The sequence below is a fragment of the Nicotiana attenuata genome, unplaced genomic scaffold (genome assembly GCF_001879085.1).
Source record: "Nicotiana attenuata strain UT unplaced genomic scaffold, NIATTr2, whole genome shotgun sequence".
Taxonomy (NCBI): Eukaryota; Viridiplantae; Streptophyta; class Magnoliopsida; order Solanales; family Solanaceae; genus Nicotiana; species Nicotiana attenuata.
The window spans coordinates 223,222-248,364 of record NW_017670440.1 but is presented as its reverse complement, the minus strand read 5'-3'; the positions used below and the strand labels follow the sequence as shown (position 1 = coordinate 248,364).

Sequence of the window (25,143 nt, the reverse complement as noted above, 5' to 3'; positions counted from 1 at the left end):
ATTATAATGTAATTATAATTACAATTAATAATTTATTTTTGGTAGAACAAAATTTAGGACTTTAAGATTCGATATGAATTTTCTTACTTTGATATTCCTTTAATTTTGGTAAGTTCTACTCTTAAGTTGAGTAGAATTATACAAACAAGTTCCACGAATGAATTGGCTAGAATTTATCAATGTGATCTATACTTCGAAGAATTTAAAATTCAACTAACGTTAGACCTAAGCCAACATAAAAGATACTAAAATTCGATGAGATTTAGACTTATATTGCCTTTTCTTTGTTGATGATTTTGTTTGTGTTTTCTAGAATGAGCTAGAGAATAGCTTTTCAATAAATTAAGTAAAACTCTTAAATCTTGGAGAGTTATATGCCCTCGTTAAAACTGAAAAGGAATCATGATAACTTACAGTATTGAAGTGATGAAATTATGAAACTAAAATAAATTTAAGTTGTGAATACGTTGACTAATCAGTGAGAACTTATATAAGGCAATTTCTTCTTTTGTTGACTTAGCTATATAAGATAAATATTCATTATTTTTAGGAACATGAATTTTTATTTTTTAACGTAAACACAAAATTATTTATGCGATATTTTAAAAATACTATCTCATTGAGCTATAATACACGCGCAAGGCGCGTACCAAAGACTAGATAAATTTTTTAAGGATTTATCTTAATAATTATCTATAAACTTTTAGACTATTGTCTAACGTTTTCTTATAGAATTTTTTATTTTCTCTGTATACGGTCAAAATCGGGCTTGCCTGATTTTTCTATTTAATCAAGACCAGAAGATCACGTCAAGGGTCAGCCTCGCAGTGGATCGGGCTATAACACGAAGACGAGGTGTTGAGTTCAAGGATCGAGATGTCCGCTGAGACCGAGGCCAACAGAAATCGAGGCTAAGTATGACCGACTTCGAGTGAAGTGCAATAACGAAAATGCGAGATATCCGTAACCGATCGAAGATCACGGCAGAAATTCCGGAACAGATTGAATCAAGGGCGGTTATTTGTACCAATCATGGATTTACTTTCGTAATTAGAATTGTACCATAATAAGGATTCCTCTAGTATATAAAGGGGAGTCCCCATCATTTGTAAACCACCTTACATTCACACAAATCAAGGCAATATAGTATTCTCCCTTTCTCTGGTTTATCAACTTGTTGCTCTTTAACAGTTTTTACTTTACTAAGTTCGAGGGTTCATCAGCTCGAGGGCACTGTTCAAGAATTGGTTTGTTTCACACTCTTGTCAATTCCCGTCACTTATCTTTTAGTTAATCAATCGGTGCTAGGTGAAATCACGTATCTTTAAAACCACAATATAAGTTTAATTGTTACTCAATTCGTAGGGTAAACAGTTTGACGCTCACCGTGGGGCTAAGGATAAGAGTGATTGCTTAATGTTAACCTCCATAACACACACTGCCTTTTTACTCTTGTTCTCGTAAGTGTTTTTGATATCAGAAATGAACATGTCAAACTCTCAAGCAGTACCCACTCACTCTGATACCGGCATTGGTCTTCATGGTGAAAACGAACACGTAGTCGCCCCGGAAAACGGAGTGCCTCCAATCAATCCCGACGTACCACAGGGATCCTGTTGATGTCAATTCTCGTGTCGCCATTCGTGGAGATTTAGGCGCCGGCCCTAAAAATAGCGTTCGCAGAGACGTCGGGACAGCCAATCAAAATGCGCAAAATGGTGAAGAAGGCGGAATTAGCCTTAGAATGTTATTTGACATGCTACAAACTCAGCAGGCCGCGATAGCGCAACTTCAAAATCAGAATCAAGCCCCAAGCAGGATCGAACTCGATACATCATAGGAAGTTGCTCTTAGGGTCGAACCCGTACAGGAGAATTTGAACGATACGATATTGGATCAGGAACTGACCCCGCCATTATGAAAATGCTCGAGGAGCTCACTAAACGGATAGTATCAAGAGAAAATAAAATCGGGGCTAATGACAAAAAGATAGAAATGTATATCTCACGAGTTAACCAAATACCGGGGGCACCCCGATCCTAAAGGGTTTGGATTCGAAGAAGTTCGTGCAGAAGCCTTTTCCTCAAAGTGCAGCTCTGAAGCCCATCCCTAAGAAGTTCCGCATGCCGGACATCCCCAAGTACAACTAGGCCATTGATCCTAATGAGCACATCACTTCGTACACATGCAGAATAAAGCAAAATGACTTAGAAGATGATAATATTGAATCCGTTTTGTTGAAAAAAATTGGAGAAACTTTATCGAAGGGGGTAATGATATGGTACCACAATTTGTAGCCTAATTCCATCGATTCTTTTGCCATGATTGACGATTCGTTCGTAAAGGCACATGCCAGAGCAATAAAGGCTGCGACCAAGAAGTCAGACCTCTTCAAAGTGAGACAAAAAGACAATGAAATGCTAAGGGAATTTGTATCTCGATTTCAGATGGAACACGTGGACTTACCCCCATTTACCGATGATTAGGCTATCCAAGCCTTTACTCAGGCATTGAACAAGCGAAGTTTGGTAGCATCACGTCAACTAAAGCAGAATTTGATTGAATACCCTGCGGTGACCTAGGCTGATGTGCATAATCGATACCAATCAAAGATCAGAGTCGAGGATGATCAGTTGGGAGCTCCATCCGGTTCTATTTACCCAAACAGGTCCGAAGTCAAGATTCAAAGAGACATCGACAGAGAGACCCGATCGAACAGAGATCGGTACCAACCATATAGCGCCGATCGAAGAAACAACGGACCGCAATGTAGTCCCATTTGAATTATCGAAGGAATGATCGAGTTCAAAATTCTCGAGGGCTCATGAGTAAGAATGGCTTCGATAAACACGCCAAGCCTAAGGAAGCACCACGATTATCGGAATACAACTTCAGCATCGATATTTCAGGTATTGTGTCCGCCATTGGATGAATCAAGGATACTAGATGGTCCAGACCCCTGCAGACCGATCCATCTCAAATGAATCCAAATCAAATGTGCAAGTATCATGGAACCCATGGTCACAGAACCGAGAACTGTAGACAATTAAGGGAGGAGGTAGCTCATTTATTCAATGAAGGTCATCTTCGAGAGTTCCTGAGTGACCGAGCAAAAAATCACTTCAGAGACAGGGATGCAAACAGGAAAAACGAATAGGAGGAACCGCAACACATGATTCATATGATCTTCGGTGGGGTCAATATCCCTTAGGGTCCGACATTTAAATGCACCAAAGTCACAATCATAAGGGAGAAGCATACCCGGGACTACTTACAAGAATATACCTTATCTTTCAACAATGAGGATGCACGAGGGATCGAACAGCCTCACAACAACGCACTAGTAATATCTATCCTTATGAATATAATGTGACGACCCGGCCCGTCGTCACGTGAGTTACCGCCCCGTTTCCCCCATATTATGTCCCTCCATGATTTAATATCAGTATTTGAGTTGATCGGGTAGAATTGGATTGGTTCTAGTTAGAAATATGGCACTTAGCCTTTTTGAAGGAAGCTAGCTTTGGAAAAAGTCAACCGGAAGTTGACTATGTAGTGAGAGGGCTCGGATGTGAGTTCCGGTGGTTCGGGTAGCTTCGGGGGATGATTTGTGACTTAGGAGTGCAATCGGAATTGAATTTGGAGGTCCGGTGTAGAATTAGGCTTGAATTGGCTAAGGTTGGATTTTGGCGAATTCCGGATGGTAGGTGAGATTTTGATCCGAGGGTCGGAATGGAATTCCGAGAGTTGCAGTAGCTCCGTTAGGTGATTTTGGATATGCGTGCAAAGTTTCAGATCATTCAGAGGTGTTTAGGTTGGGTTTTAGATCAAATGCAAGTTTCGGAAGTTTTAGTTTAACTTAGGCTTGAATCCGTGGTAATTCGATGATTTTGGTGTTTATGATAGTGTTTTTATGTTACGAGCAAGTTTGAATGAAGTAATAGAACATATCTGTGCATTTGGTGGAGGTCCCGAGGGCCTCGGGGTGATTTCGGATGGCTAACGGGGAGTTTTGAACATGAAAAAGTGCAGCAGAAATTGCAGAGGAATTTTCCTCTATGCGATCGCATAGAAGGTTCAGAGGAGGATTCTTGACTCTATATTAGTTAGAGGCTCTAGACTAATGACCCCAAGTCTTTGGGAGTTATAGTTTATGTCAGTATTTCGTATTGTTTTAATTGAGTATTTCAACTATGAGTATTAATATTTGATTTTAAGTATCTGATTAATTGGTTTTAAGCTTTGTGCTCGGGTTGAGAAAGTAAATGGTCGGGCTTGCCTAGCATTTGTGTTGGGCGCCATCACGACCGGGTTTGGGGTCGTGACAAGTTGGTATCAGAGCCTAGGTTACTAGGCCTCATGAGTCATGAGCCGGTTTAGTAGAGTCTCGTGGAACGATACGGGACGCCTGTATTTCTCCACGAGAGGCTGCAGAACCTTTAGGAAAACTTCACTTTCTTGGAATTCTTCTCGTGCGTACTTGATTCAGCTTGAGATATACCTCTTGAAATTCCTTCCACACGTCAGTATGCGCACATGAGCGCTTAGTAGTATATGCGCCTTGATGGCTTGTGCTTCCCCGATCGAGGGGGGGCGAGATGTAATCTCCGTGAGTTGATGTTGGGCCAGTCTGGAGGACATGAGGCCGGACCTTTGCTTATGGCTTGAGCACCAAGGTGCTGATTTTGTGAGCTGGAGTTATGAACTTATATGTTCAGTATTGTCCCTAATTGTGGGAATGGCTGCTGGATAGCTACGTTGTGAGTACGTTGGTATTGTGTAGTGTGTATGACAGTGGAAGGTATACAAATACATGAACTAAAGGTAAAGCTAATGGATTGGCTTATGAGGGGAAACCATTTGTTATACTAGTTAGATAAGTCTGGGAGCTAAGATCGCTTCTGTAAATGTATTATGACGAAATCTATGTCGAGGAGCACACCGTGAAGGTCGAAAACATTAAGGAGAGAATATGTTCTTACTCGGTTGAATATCCCAATAATGGAGGATCGAAAGGTATCTTCTATGTGTTATGATTCGAATAGGTGCAACCCATGCCCATGTATCAATTTTGATAATATAATACATGTAGTATTGAGATTTATGTTAATATACATTGTGATGCTTGTCAAGTTGTGGCCGTGTTGCTAGGATGGTTTTGGTGATTCTCTGGCAGGTGGATAGGCCCAATTACAAGGGAAACTCTGCCGAGATTTTTTTGAAAAAAAAAAAAAATTTGGGACTTAGTGAAAATTTGGTCGCCTGGAGGGTAGGCTTAACTGTTATGTGAGNTTGTATAATCATTGATCTCAGTCCTGTGTTTAATCACTGTTATGAAATGCTAAGTCACTTTTCCTGAAGTTAAATATCTAAAGTATATTCTTCTTAATAAATTGGAAATTGGGAAATTAATTGAATCTGTTACGTGACTCATATGCATATTGTGGACTGAGTATGGATCGGGCTGCACGCCGCAGCGAATGGTATGATTATATTGCGCTTGGGCTGAAGGAGCCCCTCCGGAGTCTGTACACACCCCCAGTGAGCGCCGTCGACGTTAAATGGATCGGGCTACGCGCCGTAGCGGTCATGTGCATTGCATTGCATCCTTACATTATACTTGACTGATATATTTGAAGTTGTTTTGCTGTTGGTTCGTAGTTAGGTGTTGGACTGTTAGTTTTAGCTTTACTTTGTGGCATTTCGTGGATTTCTTATCTTCAGACATTTTATATGCTTATTACTCACTGAGTTGGTAGTACTCACCCCCTACTCCCTGCACCTTGTGTGCAGATTCAGGTACTTCGGGAGCTTAGTTGAGCTAGCCGCTGGTTTCCAGAGTTCCAGGAGTGGTCGAGGTAGCTGCTATGACGTCTGCAGGACCCGACTCCTCTCTTATCCCTTTATTATTTCCGTACTTTAGAACATACTTATTTTGAGGATTCTTGACTCTGTATTAGTTAGAGGCTCTAGAATCATGACCCCAGGTCTTTGGGAGTTACAGTTTATGTCAGTATTTCGTATTGTTTTAATTGAGTATTTCAACTATGAGTATTAATATTTGATTTTAAGTATCTGATTAATTGGTTTTGAGCTTTGTGCTCGGGTTTAGAGAGTAAATGGTCAGGCTTGCCTAGCATTAGTGTTGGGCGCCATCACGACCGGGTTTGGGGTCGTGACAAGTTGGTATCAGAGCCTAGGTTACTAGGCCTCATGAGTCATGAGCCGGTTTAGTAGAGTCTCGAGGAACGATATGGGGACGCCTGTATTTCTCCACGAGAGGCTGCAGAACCTTTAGGAAAACTTCCCATTCTTGGAATTCTTATCGTGCGTACTTGATTCAGCTTGAGATATGCCTCCTAAAATTCCTTCCACACGTCAGTATGCGCACATGAGCGCTTAGTAGTATATGCGCCTTGATGGCTTGTGCTTCCCCGATCGAGGGGGGGCGAGATGTAATCTCTGTGAGTTGATGTTGGGCCAGTCTGGAGGACATGAGGCCGGACCTTTGCTTATGGCTTGAGCACCAAGGTGCCGATTTTGTGAGCTGGAGTTATGAACTTATATGTTCAGTATTGTCCCAAATTGTGAGAATGGCTGCTGGATAGCTACGTAATAAGTATGTTGGTACTGTGTAGTGTGTATGACAGTGGAAGGTATACAAAAACACGAATTAAAGGTAAAGCTAATGGGTAATTGGCTTATGAGGGGAAACCATTTGTTATACTAGTTATATAAGTCTGGGAGCTAAGATCGCTTCTGTATACGTATTATAACGAAATCTATGTCGAGGAGCACACCGTGAAGGTCGAAAACATTAAGGAGAGAACATGTTCTTACTCGGTTGAATATCCCAATAATGGAGGATCGAAAGGTATCTTCTATGTGTTATGATTCGAATAGGTGCAACCCATGCCCATGTATCGATTTTGATAATATAATACATGTAGTATTGAGATTTATGTTGATATACATTGTGATGCTTGTCAAGTTGTGGCCATGTTGCTAGGATGGTTTTGGTGATTCTCTGGCAGGTGGGTAGGCCCAATTACAAGGGAAACTCTGCCGAAATTTTTGGGACTTAGTGAAAATTTGGTCGCCTGGAGGGTAGGCTTAACTGTTATGTGAGTGAATGCAAGAAAATGCAGAAGAGTTAAAATTCCAGATGATTTGAGTTTCCACAAGCTTATGAAAGAGCGAGTTTAATCTCACTATAGTATTACGATAGCAATGGAGCATATGCATTATGAGTATAGTGTGTTGTGATATATGGCTTCGAGCCAAGTTGGGGAGCTTGCTATTGGTTAGTAGATTGGTGGTTATGTGCTATGTTAGTTCTGATTTGATGCATGCTGGTGAATCAGTGCTGGTCGTGGAGATTGGGCCGGGAATGGCACGAGTGAAGGGAAAATTTTGACAAAGATGTCATGAGCTCGGATGAGCAGGAAAGAAGTTTCGATTGTTAAGGTAAATTGGTATTGTCTTCAGCGTCACCTAAGATCGGTGTTTTGTAAAAAGGGCTTTGCGTCCTGGCTAATGATTCTTGATCGCTCTTCAGCGTTAGTGCGACCGGTGGTTTGGAGGTACGCCCCAAATATTGTTGCGGTAGGTTGTGGGAGTGTGTCCCACTGGAAGATTATATAAATGTGGCATGTAGTCACTTGACTAATTAAAGATGTAAACCAAGTATCAAGGTTGTGATGGTGTCGTTAAATTGAGGAATTCATGCCTGGAGGGCACTTGGCATATTGGGTTGTGAACTGGGAAGGATTACCCCGATTGTCATGGTTGTTATTGTGTGTTATGTGAAAAAGGGAGTTATTATGGACCCTTGAAAGGTTGTCAAACTGGTTTATCGTGAGCAGAATCGGCTTGAAGTCGGTGGATGGACTTAATGTGAATAATGGATCTATATCAGGCCAGATGTGTGCATTTTTGTAACGCGGTCCTCATGGAGGAGTAGTTAGGTTGATGCTTCATTGCCAGATATCTCGCGTAGTGTTGCATTACGCCGTGTAATTTGTGAAATGACTCGAGAAATTGCTTATGAGTTGAGAATCCGCGTAGGAATGATGTTACTCGAGCAACTTGGCTCTTGAAATTCAGACTGTATATCGCACCTCAGTTGTGTTTTAGTTTTGTAGTTTATAACGCTAAATATCCCTCAGGGATGATATTATGCACTTAGCATGCTCATGACCGATATTCGGTATTTTGTTATAATGAGCAGATTTGGCTCGACGTGTATCTCCTTATGCGAGATCTATGTGTGGATCGGGTGGCACGCCGCCATGGGTATGTTATCCGGATCGGGTTGCACGCCGCAACAGTGTGAAATCGAGTATAGTTTTCTATACGCTATCTTTGTATGCCTTGCTACCTGTTTTCCAAGGAAAGTCTGTATTAGTGCGTAGGATTTGGTAATTCCTTCCAGAGCTCGTTTTCTTTTGTATTGCGTTCGAATTGGTAGCCTATTGGCACATTGGGGCATTATATACGACTTATAATTATGTCTGGAGTGGCTTATTGCCCGAACAGTTCGTACTGGGTAAGACGAGATCATTGAATTTGAGATCAGTGCAATCTGAGTATGTGAAGTAAAATTAAAGAGCTAAGACCATTGTTTGGCTCAGAATGAGGTGATAGTCCTTGCCAAGAGTATAGAACTAATGAATTGTTGTTTCGGTAGTAGTTATAAATGTGTACAGGTCTCATCTGTCGTGTCAGTATGGTAAGAATTTGAACAAGACCTGTGTATGTCATGCAGAGCATGGGATGTGAAGTGATTCCTCCTAAGTGATTAGATAAATGATCTTCGGATGATTGGGGAAAATGATATTGCTAAGTGGAAGTGATTTGATGAGAGTATATGTCTCACAAAAAGGTAATGTGATTAAACTGATTATATTTCGGCAGTAGTGCGGCATGTTCTTGTTGGGTCCACTGGTGGTATTCGAGTTTGCTCGGCAGCACAGGTAAATATCGAGTATCTGTCGTGGAATGAAGGAGTATCAAATGTGCGCATGTATCCGCACGGTGGAAACTGGGATCAGGTATGATGATTTGTGTTTTATATGGAGTTCTGATGTACATGCTATGTTGTGATGTTGGAATTCAGACTGGTTCTCTTAGTGTTGGAAGATTTTGAACTATTGCGTTATGGGCTATGTTGGAAAATGCCACAGGCTGCGTGGCAAGGTGCATTAGACTATGTTCTAGTAGAATGGTTTATGTTTCAAGGACCAGCGGATGGCTGGAAAGGATTGATGTTCTTGATTGGGCCTTCGTGGCGGATGCCAGTGCAGAGGCTTCTACCATTGATTCAGTTCCAGTATTGAGGGACTGTTCTGATGCATTTCTTGTGGTCGGACATATCGCCGGGTGAGATTGTGGATTTCGGTACTTAATTGGTGCCGAACACCGTATCGTACGGCTTTGGCAGGGGCTATAGTAGTGGAAGGAGCAGCTTCGGACTTCTTAGTATTGAGTTCGTTGGCAGGCCAGCGTGGCTACGTATGTAGCTTGAGTTAGCTTGGTTAGTCCCAAGTTGTATTGTTGAGGGACAGGTTAATTCGATCGTTATTGAACTTGTTAGTGAGCTGAGGAGATCTGGGAGTTACTTTTTCTGTGCTGTAAGGCGTATGATTTGCTGGTTATGGGCACACGTGGTGCAGTTCTATTAGGGGATTCATAGTGGAGGTCGAGCGGGAAGAGTAATTGCGTGTCGCTCGGTAAAATGGAGTGTTGGGTATGGCCTATCAGGTTGCGTGTCGTGTGTCATCTGTTTCACCGTGGGTGTGATGAATTGCGTTAGTGTCAGACATCAATTGTGTGTGGCTGTTGAATTTTGATTCACAGTGTCTTGAGGCGCTTCATGTGTAACAGTGTTGGGATAGGATCGCGTATTGTAGCGAGGCTACGTGGAGTTATGACCTTTCGAGGTAGATTCAGCTGTTATATTTCTACGATGCGAGACGGAGTCTCAACCTTGTGTTGTAATGGTATTGATGAGCTTGAGGTACAGCTCTTTCGTTGGAGCCGTTTGTCCCGATTTGAGCATGTTCAGACCGTTTCTTACGGGTGCGTGTATTATGCAGGTTGTGGTTTAGGCTTGTATGGAGATATCATATCACCAGAGTGGTGTTGGATTCGAGGTGATCGTTGGGTTCATTAATGCATACGAACAGATTTGATCTCAGCTTGTTAGGAAGATAATATCGAGGTTTGACCCGGAAATCTGTTGTGATATCAGTCAAGGGAAGTGGTTTCATGAATGGTTGATCTGAGAGATGATTACGGTTTATAGCGTGTTTCATTCATCGTTGGCAGTATATGAGAGTGTTGGAATAAGGCTTTAGCTAGTGAGAGGTTCTCTGCCGGTAATTGGTTGCCGGGGACAACTGCTGTGAATAGAAGTTATAGTTCCGAGTGTTTGGTTTAGGCGGTATATCATATGTTTTCACCTGAGGGTGCAAGTATGGGTTATTACAGCTGGTTCGGGCTTACTCTGAGTACATATGTGAATTTCTGATCTTGGGTATGATTTTTCGAAAAGTGCAACGTGGTTCTATGGTTTATGGCTTAAAGGGACTGTGGAAGTTCGACTATATTGTGTTATCGGGTCTATGCGAGATAGGGTGGCGAGGGATCACCACGGGTATATGATTGGTAAGATCGTTCAGCTGTTGGTTGGCTTCTAGAACAACTCTGGATACGCTCGAGGACGAGCATTTGTTTAAGTTGGGGAGGATGTGATGACCCGGCCCGTCGTCACGTGAGTTACCGCCCCGTTTCCCCCATATTATGTCCCTCCATGATTTAATATCAGTATTTGAGTTGATCGGGTAGAATTGGATTGGTTCTAGTTGGAAATATGGCACTTAGCCTTTTTGAAGGAAGCTTGCTTTGGAAAAAGTCAACCGGAAGTTGACTATGTAGTTAGAGGGCTCGGATGTGAGTTCTGGTGGTTCGGGTAGCTTCGGGGGATGATTTGTGACTTAGGAGTGCAATCGGAATTGAATTTGGAGGTCCGGTGTAGAATTAGGCTTGAATTGGCTAAGGTTGGATTTTGGCGAATTCCGGATGGTAGGTGAGATTTTGATCCGAGGGTCGGAATGGAATTCCGAGAGTTGCAGCAGCTCCGTTAGGTGATTTTGGATATGCGTGCAAAGTTTCAGATCATTCGGAGGTGTTTAGGTCGGGTTTTAGATCAAATGCAAGTTTCAGAAGTTTTAGTTTAACTTAGGCTTGAATCCGTGGTAATTCGATGATTTTGGTGTTTATGATAGTGTTTTTATGTTACGAGCAAGTTTGAATGAAGTAATAGAACATATCTGTGCATTTGGTGGAGGTCCCGAGGGCCTCGGGGTGATTTCGGATGGCTAACGGGGAGTTTTGAAAATGAAAAAGTGCAGCAGAAATTGCAGAGGAATTTTCCTCTATGCGATCGCGTAGGTATGCCTGCGATCGCATAGAAGGTTCAGAGGAGGATTCTTGACTCTGTATTAGTTAGAGGCTCTAGACTCATGACCCCAGGTCTTTGGGAGTTACAGTTTATGTCAGTAATTCGTATTGTTTTAATTGAGTATTTCAACTATGAGTATTAATATTTGATTTTAAGTATCTGATTAATTGGTTTTGAGCTTTGTGCTCGGGTTGAGAGAGTAAATGGTCGGGCTTGCCTAGCATTTGTGTTGGGCGCCATCACGACCGGGTTTGGGGTTGTGACATATAATTTAAGTTAAACATGTATTAGTTGCTCCAGGTAGCTCGGCAAATATTATTCGATTGAGGGTCGTGGAGCAGCTCGGCCTTCAGGATCAAATCGTGCCTACAGAATACTCAACGGTTTCAACATGGGAAGTGAAACCACCAAAGGGGAACTCATGTTGCTAGTGAACGTGGCTGGAACTACTCAGAAAACAAAGTTCCATGTAATTAAAGGTGATATGAGATACAACACGCTGCTCTGGAGACCTTTGATCAATAATATAAGGGTTGTACCTTCAACGTTCATCAAGTCTTGAAATTCCCAACACCAACATGGGTCAAAACGGGGTACGGCGAACAAAAAACAGCCAAAGAGGTGTTTGCAATCGATGAGGTGATACCCGTATCAACTCTAACATCAATAAAGGGACTAGAATCAAAGGAAAAATAGATGGTCAAATAGAAACCACAGTCGCCGGCTTCAAACATATCGGAACAGCAGAAAATTATCGAGGATGATGATTGCATGATACCTCGAACCTTTGTAATCCCCAATGATTCCGATGCCATGAAGTCAACGATCGAAGAGCTGGAACAAGTCATACTGATCGAACATCTGCCCGATCAAAAGGTATACCTGGGCATGGGATTAACTCCCAAGCTCAGGGAAAAACTCATTAAATTCCTTATTAAAAATATGGATTGTTTTGCTTGGTCCCAACTTGACATAATAGGTATCCCACCAGAGATCACCACTCATCGATTGAGTATGGACCAGAAGTTCAGACCAGTATATAAAAAGAGAAGGCCACAGTCCGAGGTAAAGCATGCATTCATCAAGGACGAGGTAACCAAACTTCTCAAAATAGGATTCATCCGGGAAGTAAAATATCCCGAGTGGTTAGCAAACGTAGTTGTAGTTCCCAAGAAGGGGAATAAACTTAGAATGTGTGAAGACTACAAAGACTTAAACAAAGCATGCCCTAAGGACTCTTTTCCTCTGCCGAATATCGATCGCATGATCGACGCCACGGCCGACCACGAGATCCTCAGCTTTCTCGATGCCTACTCCGGGTACAACCAAATATAGATGAACTCGGAGGATCAGGAAAAGACGTCATTTATCACTAATTACGGTACTTATTGCTCTAATGTAATGCCATTTGGGCTAAAAAATGCTGGTGCTACTTATCAACGCCTAGTAAATCGAATGTTCGAAGAACAATAGGTAAATCAATGGAGGTTTATATTTATGACATGTTAGTTAAGTCCCTGCACGCAGATGACCATTTGACACATTTGCAGGAAACCTTCGACATATTCAGAAAATACAACATGAAGCTCAACCCCGAGAAATGCAAATTCAGGGTCGGTTCAAGAAAGTTCTTCGGCTTTATGGTGTCAAATCGGGGAATCGAGATCAACTTCGATAAAATCAAGGCAATCAAAGACATCACAGTCGTGGACATCGTTAAGGTCGTACAAAGGTTAACAGGACGGATAGCCGTTTTAGGACGGTTCATTTCGACGTCTTCGGACTGAAGTCACAGGTTCTTCTTACTGCTTAAAAAGAAGAACAATTGTACTTGGACCCCGAAATGCCAACAGGCATTGGAAGAATTAAAGAGCTATCTTTCAAACCCACCATTGCTTTACACTCCAAAAGCAGACGAGCAACTCTATTTATATTTTGCAGTCTCAGAGATCGCGGTAAGTGGTGTCCTAGTTCGAGAAGAGCAAAGTACGCAATTTCCTGTTTACTACGTTAGCCGAACTTTAGGTGAAGCAAAGACCCGATACCCACACTTAGAAAAATTACCACTTGCTCTAATAAACACCTCTAGAAAATTAAAACCATATTTTCAGTGTCACCCAGTTTGTGTTGTAACCACTTATGCCCTTCGCAACATTTTGCACAAGACCAAATAGTCGGGCTGACAAGCTAAATGGGTCATCGAAATCAGTGGGTACGATATTGAGTATCAACCCCGATCGGCCAACAAGTCTTAAATCTTGGCAGACTTCGTGGTCGACTTTACACCAGCCCTCGTACCCGAGATCGAAAAGGAACTATTGCTAAAATCAGGTACGTCCTCGGGGTGTGGACCCTTTTCACAAAACGTGCTTCTAATGTGAAGGGGTCGGAGCTAGGCATCATTTTGAAGCCACCCACATGGCAATACAATTAGACAATCTATCAAAACCCCTAAGTTAACTAACAATGAGGCCGAGTATGAGGCCATGATTGTAGGTCTCGAGTTGGCTAAAAGTTTGGGAGCAGAGGTCATCGAGGCCAAGTGTGATTCCCAAATCATGGTTAACCAAGTCAACAAAACCTTCGAAGTTCGAGAAGATCGAATGTAGATGTACTTCGACAAATTGCAGGTAACCTTACACCGGTTCAAAGAATGAACCCTATAGCATGTACCTCGAGAGCAGAATGGTGAGGCCGATGCCCTTGCAAACTTGGGATCATCGGTCGAAGATGATAAAATTAGCTCGGGGACTATTGTAAAGCTTTCAAAGTTGGTAGTCAAAAAAGGCCACGCCGAAATAAACTCCACAAGCCTAACTTAGGATTGGAGGAACAAATACATCGATTATCTGAAGAATGGGAAACTTTCGTCGGATCCTAAGGAATTGAGGACCCTGCGAACGAAATCTACACGATTCACATTGGCCGATGATGGAACATTGTACAGAAGGATGTTTGATGGGCCGTTGGCAATCTGCGTGGGCCCGGGAGACACCGACTACGTCCTACGAGAAATTCACGAGGGCACCTGCGGAAACCATTCTGGTGCCGAATCACTGGTACATAAAGTCATCAAAGCAAAATATTATTGGGACAATATGGAAAAAGATACTAAGGAGTTCGTTCGAAAATGCAACAAATGCCAAAGACATGCACCGATGATTCATCATCTCGGGGAGAAGCTTCATTCAGTCTTATCCCTATGGCCGTTCATGAAATGGGGGATGGATATCGTCGACCCTCTGCCGTCGGCCCCAAGTAAAGCTAAGTTCATTTTATTTATGACTGACTATTTCTCTAAATGTGTTGAAGCACATGCTTTCTAGAAAGTCAGAAAGAAAGAAGTTATAGAATTCATATGGGATCACATCGTATGCAATTCGGGATACCTGCTGAGATAGTGTGCGACAATGGAAAACAATTTATCGGCAGCAAAATAACGAAGTTCCTCGAAGATCACAAAATAAAGAGGATATTATCGATGTCGTATCATCCTAGTGGGAACGGACATGCCAAATCAACGAACAAAACCATCATTCAAAACCGAAAGAAGAGGTTAAACGACGCTAAGGGGAAATGGAGAGAAATTTTTCCCGAAGTTCTTTAGGCATATCGGACAACGACAAAATCCAGTACGGGGGCAATGCCATTCTCCTTACTATATGGCACCGAAGCGCTGATACCGGTTGAAGTCAGGGAACCAAGCTCAGGTTTCGGTACTCAACAAAAGAATCAAATCACAAGGCTATGAACACAAGCCTCGAATTGTTATACGAAAAAGGGGAAGCCACCCTCGTTCGAATGGCCGCCCAGAAATAGCAAATCGAAAGATATTATAATCGAAGAGCCAATCTTCGACACTCAAAATAGGGGACTTAGTTCTGAGAAAAGTCACCCTCAAAACTCGAGATCCAAACGAGGGGAAACTCGGCCAAAATTGGTAGGGACCATATCAGGTCCTCGGTGTCATCGGAAAGGGGTCTTACAAGATTGGCACGATGAATGGCGAACAACTACCAAATAATTGGAACATATCACTCATCGAACGATACTATTGCTAAGGTATGACTCTCTACCTTTTTCATTTATATTTGATACTAACCTATTACAGGTGTTCGCTTGAAGACAATGGGAAATTCTTCAACACAAAGACTTCAGGTTTTAGAGCACGCGTTGCACTATTTTTCCATTAGATCGGTTTTTGTCCCAAATAGGTTTTTCCGGCGAGGTTTTTAACTAGACAACAATTATTTGTGCTACTTGGGGACAATTTAGCAGTATCCGAGGATTATTTACAATTAACCTCGAATACCTGGGGGCATCACTCTCGGATGTTATGTTTTCAAGGAAGATATTTCGTGTCAATATGGTCTCGGTAGGAAAATTTTGTAAAGGGCCAAACGGTCAAATGTACCTTGCCCATGCAGATTGCTTGAGCCCTAATGAGAAATCATGTACGTACGAATGATCTATTGAAAGAATACTTTTTCCTTATCAAATGTTCCATGCCTTGGTGAGATTTCTACTTTGCAATTTCGTACTTACAATATATTATGGAAATCGGCTCAAGAGCCAGTCGTAACTAAAGCTCGAGCAATTAACCCCGTACTCGTGGACTGTCGTTCGAAAATCAACATGCTCGATTATTAAACTTCAAAATCTTAAGACCTTAAAAAGGCAATCCTCGATTTTATAGGCCACGACCACCCCACTCGGGGACAAATACTTCGAACAAGTTTGAAGTACAATCGAGAAACAAGCCCAATGGGCAAATATCAAGTTAAAGGCTACGGCCAAACTAACACGGTTTGGATACGTCCGAATTCCATAATCAAACAAGCCTTCAAATATTTGCATAAAATCAGTTTAAAAGGGGCTATCCTCGGCAAATTTACGTAGTGTTTCGATAACATCAACCCTCGAAAACCTTAATAGGTACCAAATTGAACAAACTTATGCTAAGGCATAACAAAGTTTTTCGATAACACTGAATCCTAGTGGGTACAGATTTATCTCATGCTAAGGCAAAACAAATTTTTATATGATTTAACTTTTAAGTCGAAAAAGGAAAAAAGCCACTTTTTTGAGTCCATATCGGCCCGATTCAAGAGCCTAAGGGCCATTAAATTGTTGAGCTCGAGGACCCACCATCGTTTAACCAAAACCTAAGGGTTTTTCTACTTTGAGTTCGATCAAGTACTCACTCGATTATAGAGACTATAGCAATCCGATTTCAACAAAATTTTCACAAGGCAACAAAGTGAGTCAAATTACCCACAAAACTAAAGTATATCAGAACTATCATAAGGCGAAAGCAAAACAGGGTTTTCACGAAGCAAAAATCAGAGAAAAATCAGAAAGAAAAAAGATCTTCTATATACAAAAGTAAATACAAAGACCACTCAGGGTCTTACACAAAAATCCAAAAAAAAAGAAGAAAAAATTCTAAGTGCCTAATCTTCCCCGAGAGCTTCATTTTCATCTTCACGGCTCTCGGATCCACTTGAGCTCCCGGAGTCATCATCATCAGAGAGAAAAACTTTGGCTTCGGCCTCGAGCACTTTCGCGTTATCGATATCAGCAGTGAGGTCAAAACCACGAGCATGAATTTCTTTGAGAGTCTATCTCCGAGACTGGGACTTGGCATGCTCGGCAACGTAGAATGATCGGACCTGAGCTGCACCAAAAATTTCCTTTTCTCGAGTGTGATCGGCTTTAGCAGCAGGTCGGTAGACGACCATGACCGCTTCCGCGTCGTCCTTTACTCTTTCGGCCTCAGATGTGGCCTCTGCAAGCTCAGCGGCCAATCGTATCTCTATGTCCTCAATTTACTTTGCTCGGGCTAAGCTCCCATCCTTCACGCTTTGGAGTTGACGCTCAACCGAAGATAGCTAGGCTCGAGCAGTATCTTTCTCCGAGGCCAGGCGGTCCATGTACTGCTTCCACCCAAAAGTCTCTGCCTCTTTCATATCAGCCTCCTCGCGAAGCTGCTCAATCTTTTTGACCTTCGCTGAACCTACATGGTCAAAGTATTAGTCGCCATCCCCAAATCAACAAACCAAATTTCTAAAAAATTCTTCATTACCTGGTCAATCAGGTCAATCTGCTCCTTGTGAGCTTTGTCTAGTTCAGCTCGGAGGTCCTTGATCTCCTCTTCTTTTTGCCCACTAAAGAGTTTGAGGGCATCCGTGTCCCTCGTTAGCCTTTTGAGATCGGCCTCACATCGGTTCAGCTCGGCTCGGAATTTGAAAAATGCTTCCCGACGAAGCATCGCAACCTATGGAGAAAGGAAGGAAATCAGCAAAAGGAAATAAAGGCAAACATGAAACTAATAACGGAGGGCTGAAATCTACCTAGTTTAGGAGTCACCGAGCCTCATCGAAAACGATGATGTATCCAGATCGAAAACATCATCCACCCCTGTAAAGCAGCCACAGAATTAGTCATCCCCTTCGTGGGCCATTCCCATGTCGGGGGTCTCCATAGACTGGGCCTCCCGAAATTGCCCCTCAGAAAATATGGGGAGGGGCAGCGAATCATCTATATTGATTTCCCCAAGCAAGACACTTGGGGCACTCTGTCCTTTTCGGAGGGCCTTAGAATTGGACCCTCGGGCACACTCGCCGATTATTTGTCACGGCGGGAGACATCTTCATCCCTCGATGACTCGGGCACTTTGCTCGTACCATCTTCCGAGATCTCCTCAGTCTGAAGATGAGCCTCCTCGACCGTCACCGGCTCAGCTGCTTTTGAATCTTTGATGCTTCCCCTCTTTCGAGCCACCAGCTCATAGTCAGCATCTTCTTTCTCCTCTTCTTCATCTTGTAGTTTTTGGGCGACATCGGCAGGAAGAGCGAATGTCATTCTTTGACTTATGAGCCTTGCTCTTCTTAGGCTTTGGAGTATCGAAAGGGGAAACCCTTTTCCTCTTCTTATCTTTAGCCGGTTTCGGGGCCTCTTCTTCCCCAGGTGGAGGCGGCCTCATGACAGCTTTGTCTCTGAGACCTGTATGCGAGGAAAAGAAGTAAAATAAAAAAGAAACATTTCATAGAAAGGCATAAGAAGCATATCGTGATTTTTGGACTCCCATCGGCTCTCGGCCAAATCGCACCACGAGCGCTAAGCATACAAAGAGGTCGAGGCCAGTTTCCATACCCATCCTTCAAGGTACGGGATTGCACCGGGCACCCAAGAGACCGATGCATCATAGGAAAGGATGTCTATACGAAAAGACAAAAGAAACAAAACGGTTAACGGAAGATATATGAGAGTTTGTGCTTACACTTCATGTTCTACTCTTTAGGGAATGGCATCTTCTCGGCCGAGATTATGTCAGAAGTCTTCACTTGGACAAACCGACCCATCCATCCTCGATCTTTGTCCTCGTATATGCTGGAGGACAACACCTTTGTGGCCCGGAGCTGAAGCCTTATTAATCCGCCTCGACAGAGACGAGCGCTGTACAGTCTAATGAGATGGTGGAGGGTAAATGACATCCCTTCGACCTTGCTCACGAAGAATGGGAGAAATAATGATGCGCCAAGAAAAGGGATGGATCTGGCCTAGTGTTATTTGGAACTGGCGGCAGAAGTCTAGGATAACGGAATCGACGAGACCTAGCGTAAAAGGGTAAGTGTAAACACTTAAGAACCCTTCTACATAAGTGGTAATGTCCTCTTCAGGAGTCGGAATTACCACCTCCTTGTTTTCCCAATGGCAATCTTTTTTCACCTGCTTAAGATCGCCCTCAGTTATTGAGCATATGTACCTCAACATCGGCTCACATCGGCCAAGTACCGATGAGATTTTCTCAACTTTAAAGTCAGAAGTAAGATCGCATGACCCAGGAACACACTCTTCGAGGCTCCACCGGTGTTTTATTGTCGGCTGGCCGCGAAGAAGAGGCTTTTTCCTTCTGAGGAACGATTTTTGGTGTTTTCGCCATTTTTATATGAGTTCAGAAAAAGAAGAAGATAAAACTTGTTGTTTTGAAGAGAAGGTTGACAAACGGGATTAGAAGATTTGAAAAACTTGAAGGGAGAAGAAGAGCTCTGAAGATTAGAAGAGATTTTGGAAGTAATTAAAGTTTGAGAAAATTATGAAGATGATCTATTTATAATATTTGGTATGACGGTTCAAAGGCATTATTGGCCGACCATCAACTGGAACTAATTAATGATCTTGAGAACGGTGCGGATGTGACGCTTCAGTTGCCTCTATCGCTTACGTCACGAGGATGACGTCATAATTGGTCGAGTTACATAATCGAAGGGTTAGTTCGTTTCTTCTCATTACACTCCAAGAAATGAGGGGACTATCTGTAAGCCCGATTTTTCTATTTAATCAAGACCAGGAGATAACGTCGAGGGTTAGCCTCGCAAAAATCGGGCTATAACTCGAAGACAAGGTGTCGAATTCAAGGATCGAGATGTCCGTCGAGATCGAGGCCAGTAGGAACCGAGGCTAAGTATGACCGACTTCGAGTGAAGTGCAATAACGGAAAAGCGAGATATCTTTAACTGATCGAAGATCACGGCGGAAATCCCGGAACAGATTGAATCAAGGGCGGTTATTTGTACCAATCATGGGATTTACTTCTGTAATTAGAATTGTACCATAATTAGGATTCCTCTAGTATATAAAGGGGAGTCCCCATCATTTGTAAACCACCTTACATTCACACAAATCAAGGCAATATAATATTTCTCCCTTTCTTTGGTTTATCAACTTGTTGCTCTTTAACAGTTCTTACTTTACTAAGTTCGAGGGTTCATAAGCTCGAGGGCTGTGTCCAAGCATTGGTTTGCTTCACACTCTTGTCAATTCCCGTCACTTATCTTTTAGTTAATCAATCGGTATTAGGTGAAATCACGTATCCTTAAAACCAAAATATAAGTTTAATTGTTACTCAATTCTTAGGATAAACATTCTCAAAAAAAGGATCTTTAGACTGTGGTCTAAAAGGTCTATCAATTGCAAAAGAAATTAAAAAAAAAAAAAAAAAAAAAAAAAAGGATCATATACTTGACAACTTATACAAAAGGGATAACTGGCGAGAATTGTACTATGGGCATGTGTATATTATAGTAACTTAGTAAGTTTACATTACAGTAACTGGTTAGATAGGAGAAAAAAAAAAGTAACTGGTTGGAACCATTTAAAATTGCAATATCTAAATAAGACAATATACAGTTGAAAATAAAATGATACCCAGCTATGATAACAGATTATTCTTTCAAATCTGATTATATATTTCAAAATCCATAATCTAATCATAATTAGAGTTTGATTTGATTCACTCTTTAGATACTCTACAAGCTATAAAAGCACACTCTTGGTTACCTTGATTATCCAAAGTAAGCAGAGAAAAACGAAAAAACTATCTAAGACTACATATAGATTGCATTTCTAAAAGGAGAATGGCAAAACTTTTGACTTGTGTCCTTCTCATTGCTGTTATGTTTCTTGGTAATCAATAACATAGACTCCCTTTTCTTTTTGGTATTTCAATACTTGCTATTCTCATGTATTTTACCTAATGTGAATACGTAATTTTTTCTGCCCTTTTTGTGTTTTATTCTCAGTTGGAACAACGATCCCATCAATAAAGGCGGCAAAGACCTGCTACCAAATACATACAGAAATATTGTGCGATCAAGGCAAAGTTGAACCAAAATGCTTGCCATTTTGCAAGCAGAAATTTGGACCCCAAGCTGGTGCCCAATGCATTGAAAATGTTGGCGTTGAGGGTCCTTTTTGTGCTTGCAATTATCCTTGCTAGTCACCTTTTCTCTTTCCTTTTTAATAAACTTTAATAATTTCTATATGACATCTCATATTATAATGTATTATTTGTGCTCCAGGAGCCTTGGTAATGAAAAGTCTCTTTTTATTTACATTTTCCTGTTTATTTTTCTTCATTCTTCATCCATGGAAATTGATTAAATTTTCAGAAGATTCTATACATATGCTTATAGGGAATTGGATTTAAGTGCAACGGACTCAAGGATACAATATATCTTATAAAAAACAAATGATTTTACTTTAATACAATATAATTTTGAGCATTACAACTGTCGTAGGGAAAGAAATTAATGAATTATTTTTCATTATGCCATATCTCCTACTAGGGGGTGGTCTCCTGCATCATTGGTCCTCGTTCAATGCTTGAGATTCTCGATTTTGGCTGTATAATAGAACAGGAAAAATAATTAGAAAACAAAAGCAGCTCGAATATTGTTCAAGTCATCAAGTGGAAAAAATATAGAAATGAGTTTGTACCTTTGAGCTCCATCATACCACAGTCGGCGTCACATTTCATCTCACAAAAAGTGTAGCCATGGCCCTCATCAGCGCATTCCTTCTGACAATTGTCAAAGCACCGCTTGAAAATTTCATCGGCTTCAGCTACCTGAACATGCACAGCTGACAACACAACCATGCACATTACAAACACTGCTACTACCTTCTTTGCCTCCATTCTTTTTCCCACTTAATTAGGTTTTTTTAGGTTGATGTTTTAATAATAGCTGGTTGGTTTGCTTTGTTTTATTACCCTTGGACGATTTGTTAATGGACATGAGATTGTATTTATAGGTTATTCTGACCCTTTTACGTTGGAGGATATACCTTAAAGCAAGGGAAAGCTCGTGGATTTCCTGGGATTTTGGAAACTGAAGAGTCATCGATTAGACTTGTGTTCCATAAATTGGGGAAAGCAAGTGTATGCTATTCCGTATTACAGCATTGTTTTGTCACTAATTCAAGAAATGATTTTGACCACCAAATAATTGACTGGAAGGTGGGCAACTCTTTCTTTAACTTCGAAGGACAAATACAGTAATTTTTTAAAAAACTTTCAGTATAAAGCCAGGCTTTGTGATTTTACAAGCTTAGTGCTGCCTCCAGTCCGGTTTATGTTTACCACCAGTAAGGATAGCCCATGCTGCGCATGGGCCCAATAACACTATGTTTAAGTTGAGATAATTAGCAAGAGAAAAAAAAAGGAATTTTTACATTCCTATCCCACATAGGAAACCCTTTTTATCCTACATATTTAAGGTATGAGTAAATTACATTTAGTATACCAAATTACCATTTCTATACCATAATTCAAATTAGTGATATAATTAATGGGCATTTATATTAGGCATAATTATAGGACCGTATATTCCCACTTTCTCTTTCCTTTCATTTATATTAGGCATAATTATAGGACTGTATACTATTACTTAGAATTCAGATCTTAGCTTAGGACTTTCTTTTCTTCATGAAAACGGCATCAGCAGTTGCACAAGCAACCATTCCTTTCACGTAGGAATTTTTTAGATTTCGTTTCTATAGTTTATTAACAACATTTTCTAGGCAAAACATTTCCTATATTAGTACATTTTCATAATTCTATTTTTATAGAAGTGGATTTTAAAATCACTGATTTTTTGTGGCTTTGTTTACACTTTCTTAATCGATGTTCGTCCATTGTTGTATGTTAGTATGGGTAGGAAGCATGTTGCACGCATATCGTGGCGTCGTATAGATAATCCTTCTTCAAGCCAAGCATGTATTAAATCGATTGCATAAATTATATAAATTTTGTAGCTTTTTATCATAATTTTTAGATGTTTACCTCCAAGTTCTATGTAATATTTGTGTATAACTGTCAGTTGAATATAAATTACACAACAAAAAATAAGAAATAAATACTCCAATCGTAGAAATGTGTTATCCACAAATAATCTGCAAATTGTCTACAAAATTTTACAAAAACTACAAATTAACTACATTTAACCTACATTATAACTACAATCTGGAAACAATTTACACATGGAAGTTCTTCAAGTTGGAATTGGCCACAACTACATTTTCTTGTTTTCTAGACACACAATGTACCGCTTCACACCATCCAACACAATATGTATATGATCTGTTGAAGCCCTCACCTACATTTTCAGAACAAACACAAAGAAAAAAAATTACAATATTAAAAATATAGTATCTACAATATATCTACATTTTATCTACAAATTAACTACAAACTACAAGTAAACTACAATTTGCCTATAATTTATCTACAATCTGGAGATACTGTATATTAAAATATTTTTTTCCTGCACCAAATAAAGAACTTGTAGTCAAATTGTAGATATATGTAGTAAATTTGTAGATAATATCATAAAACTAAAAATTCTAAGCATTTTCGAACTACACAAACCTGCATTCTCATCTACCACAATGGCATCAACTTCAAAATCTCTAAATCTGCCATAGTTATCCCAATTCCCATTCAATTTTAGCATTATTGGAATTTTTGACATGATTTCGTGTAGTTGAGAGAAAAAAAGATGAAGAACAGATATAGGTTCAACAATTTGAGTACTGAGGACGATGAAGAACAATTTTGAATCTACAATTTGTATTGCGTTTGTTGAAGCTTCTGAAGCTCTGCGTTGTTTTTGAATTGTAGTGAAAGAGAGAATTACGCAGCAATCAGATCTCTTTCCGTTTCAAATTTCGAATTTAATGTGGAAAGAATCAAACGCAGATTTGTGCCTTTTTTTCGCGCGTTTTAAATGGCAGAATCTGCCTAATTATGGATTGGTATATAAATTGTAGTTAAAGTGTGGACTGGGCGGGTAATTAACAAATTATGCATATTTTTGGTAATAAGGATTCATATATGGTATAGTTAGGAAAGAATCCCTATAATTCTTAAGTTATATATACATTGATAGTATAAAGATTTACTCATCATTTTTACGAGCTAGGTGATTATTTGTTTTTGTGTTTCAACTAAATGAAAACATCTTTTTCCTGAAGTTAAGGCATGTAGTTTAATATTTTTATTGTTTATTGTTTATTTTTTATTTGTATAGATATATCAATGCCTTTTGGATTCCAATTAAATTCTTTTTTTTCTCTTAATTCTTCTGTAATGTTTTTAGTTTTTTGCTTAATTTTTTATAAAAGTTATTAGCATAATAAATGTCATTCTTCTATTTAATTAGAAAATTTATCCTTAATATCATTGTAAAGAAACTAATACCTCCGGCAATGTTGCACTAAATTTGCACCAAGTTAATCACGTCGTTTGATAATACTAAACTACTGGATTTTTCCTGCTCATCAATAACTTTACATTTTTTTTTCATATCGCTATTATGTGCATAATTCATTTTCCTCTATTATAAATTATTGAATAAAAATGTTTTCATTTGGAATAGTCTTATATTACGTCTAGAGTATTAGGTCTGTATGTTGCTTTATTTTTGATAATTTTCTGTAATTTATTTTTACAAAAGAATTTTTTTTTTCCTCCAATAAATACCTTGTATCGCTTCCATTGTATTAGGTTTCTATCTTATTTTATTTTTGATAAATTTTCTACAATCTATTGTAAGAAATAATCTTTTACTCCAACCAAAATCAAAATTAAAATCGGATAGGAGTAATAGGTTTGGACATCAAAATACTAATTCAATATTTTTATCCACAAAAGTTTTGTAAAATGACTACGAGTTACAAAAATGTGCACACACAAAAGAAGGAAAATGAAAATTGATGTACTTTGGGTTAGAATATAGCTGGAAAAAAAGGCTGATATGTAATATATTTAACATGACATAAGCCATTTGATACTCCAGGAAATGGCAATTTCATAAATGTAAGATGTGTTGAAAGTT

The 25,143-nt window shown here is 40.2% G+C and overlaps 1 protein-coding gene across 1 annotated transcript; it reads right to left on the bottom strand.

Moving 5' to 3' along the window:
- Positions 1-21,430: 21,430 nt before the first annotated feature.
- On the bottom strand, positions 21,431-22,023 carry LOC109239444 (major pollen allergen Ole e 6-like). Its single transcript, XM_019406012.1, has 2 exons — positions 21,746-22,023; positions 21,431-21,650 (listed from the first exon to the last, which is right to left on the bottom strand). Exons 1-2 carry the CDS (start codon positions 21,942-21,944, stop codon positions 21,625-21,627), a joined length of 225 nt encoding a protein of 74 aa, XP_019261557.1. The 5' UTR covers positions 21,945-22,023; the 3' UTR covers positions 21,431-21,624.
- Positions 22,024-25,143: the final 3,120 nt, after the last annotated feature.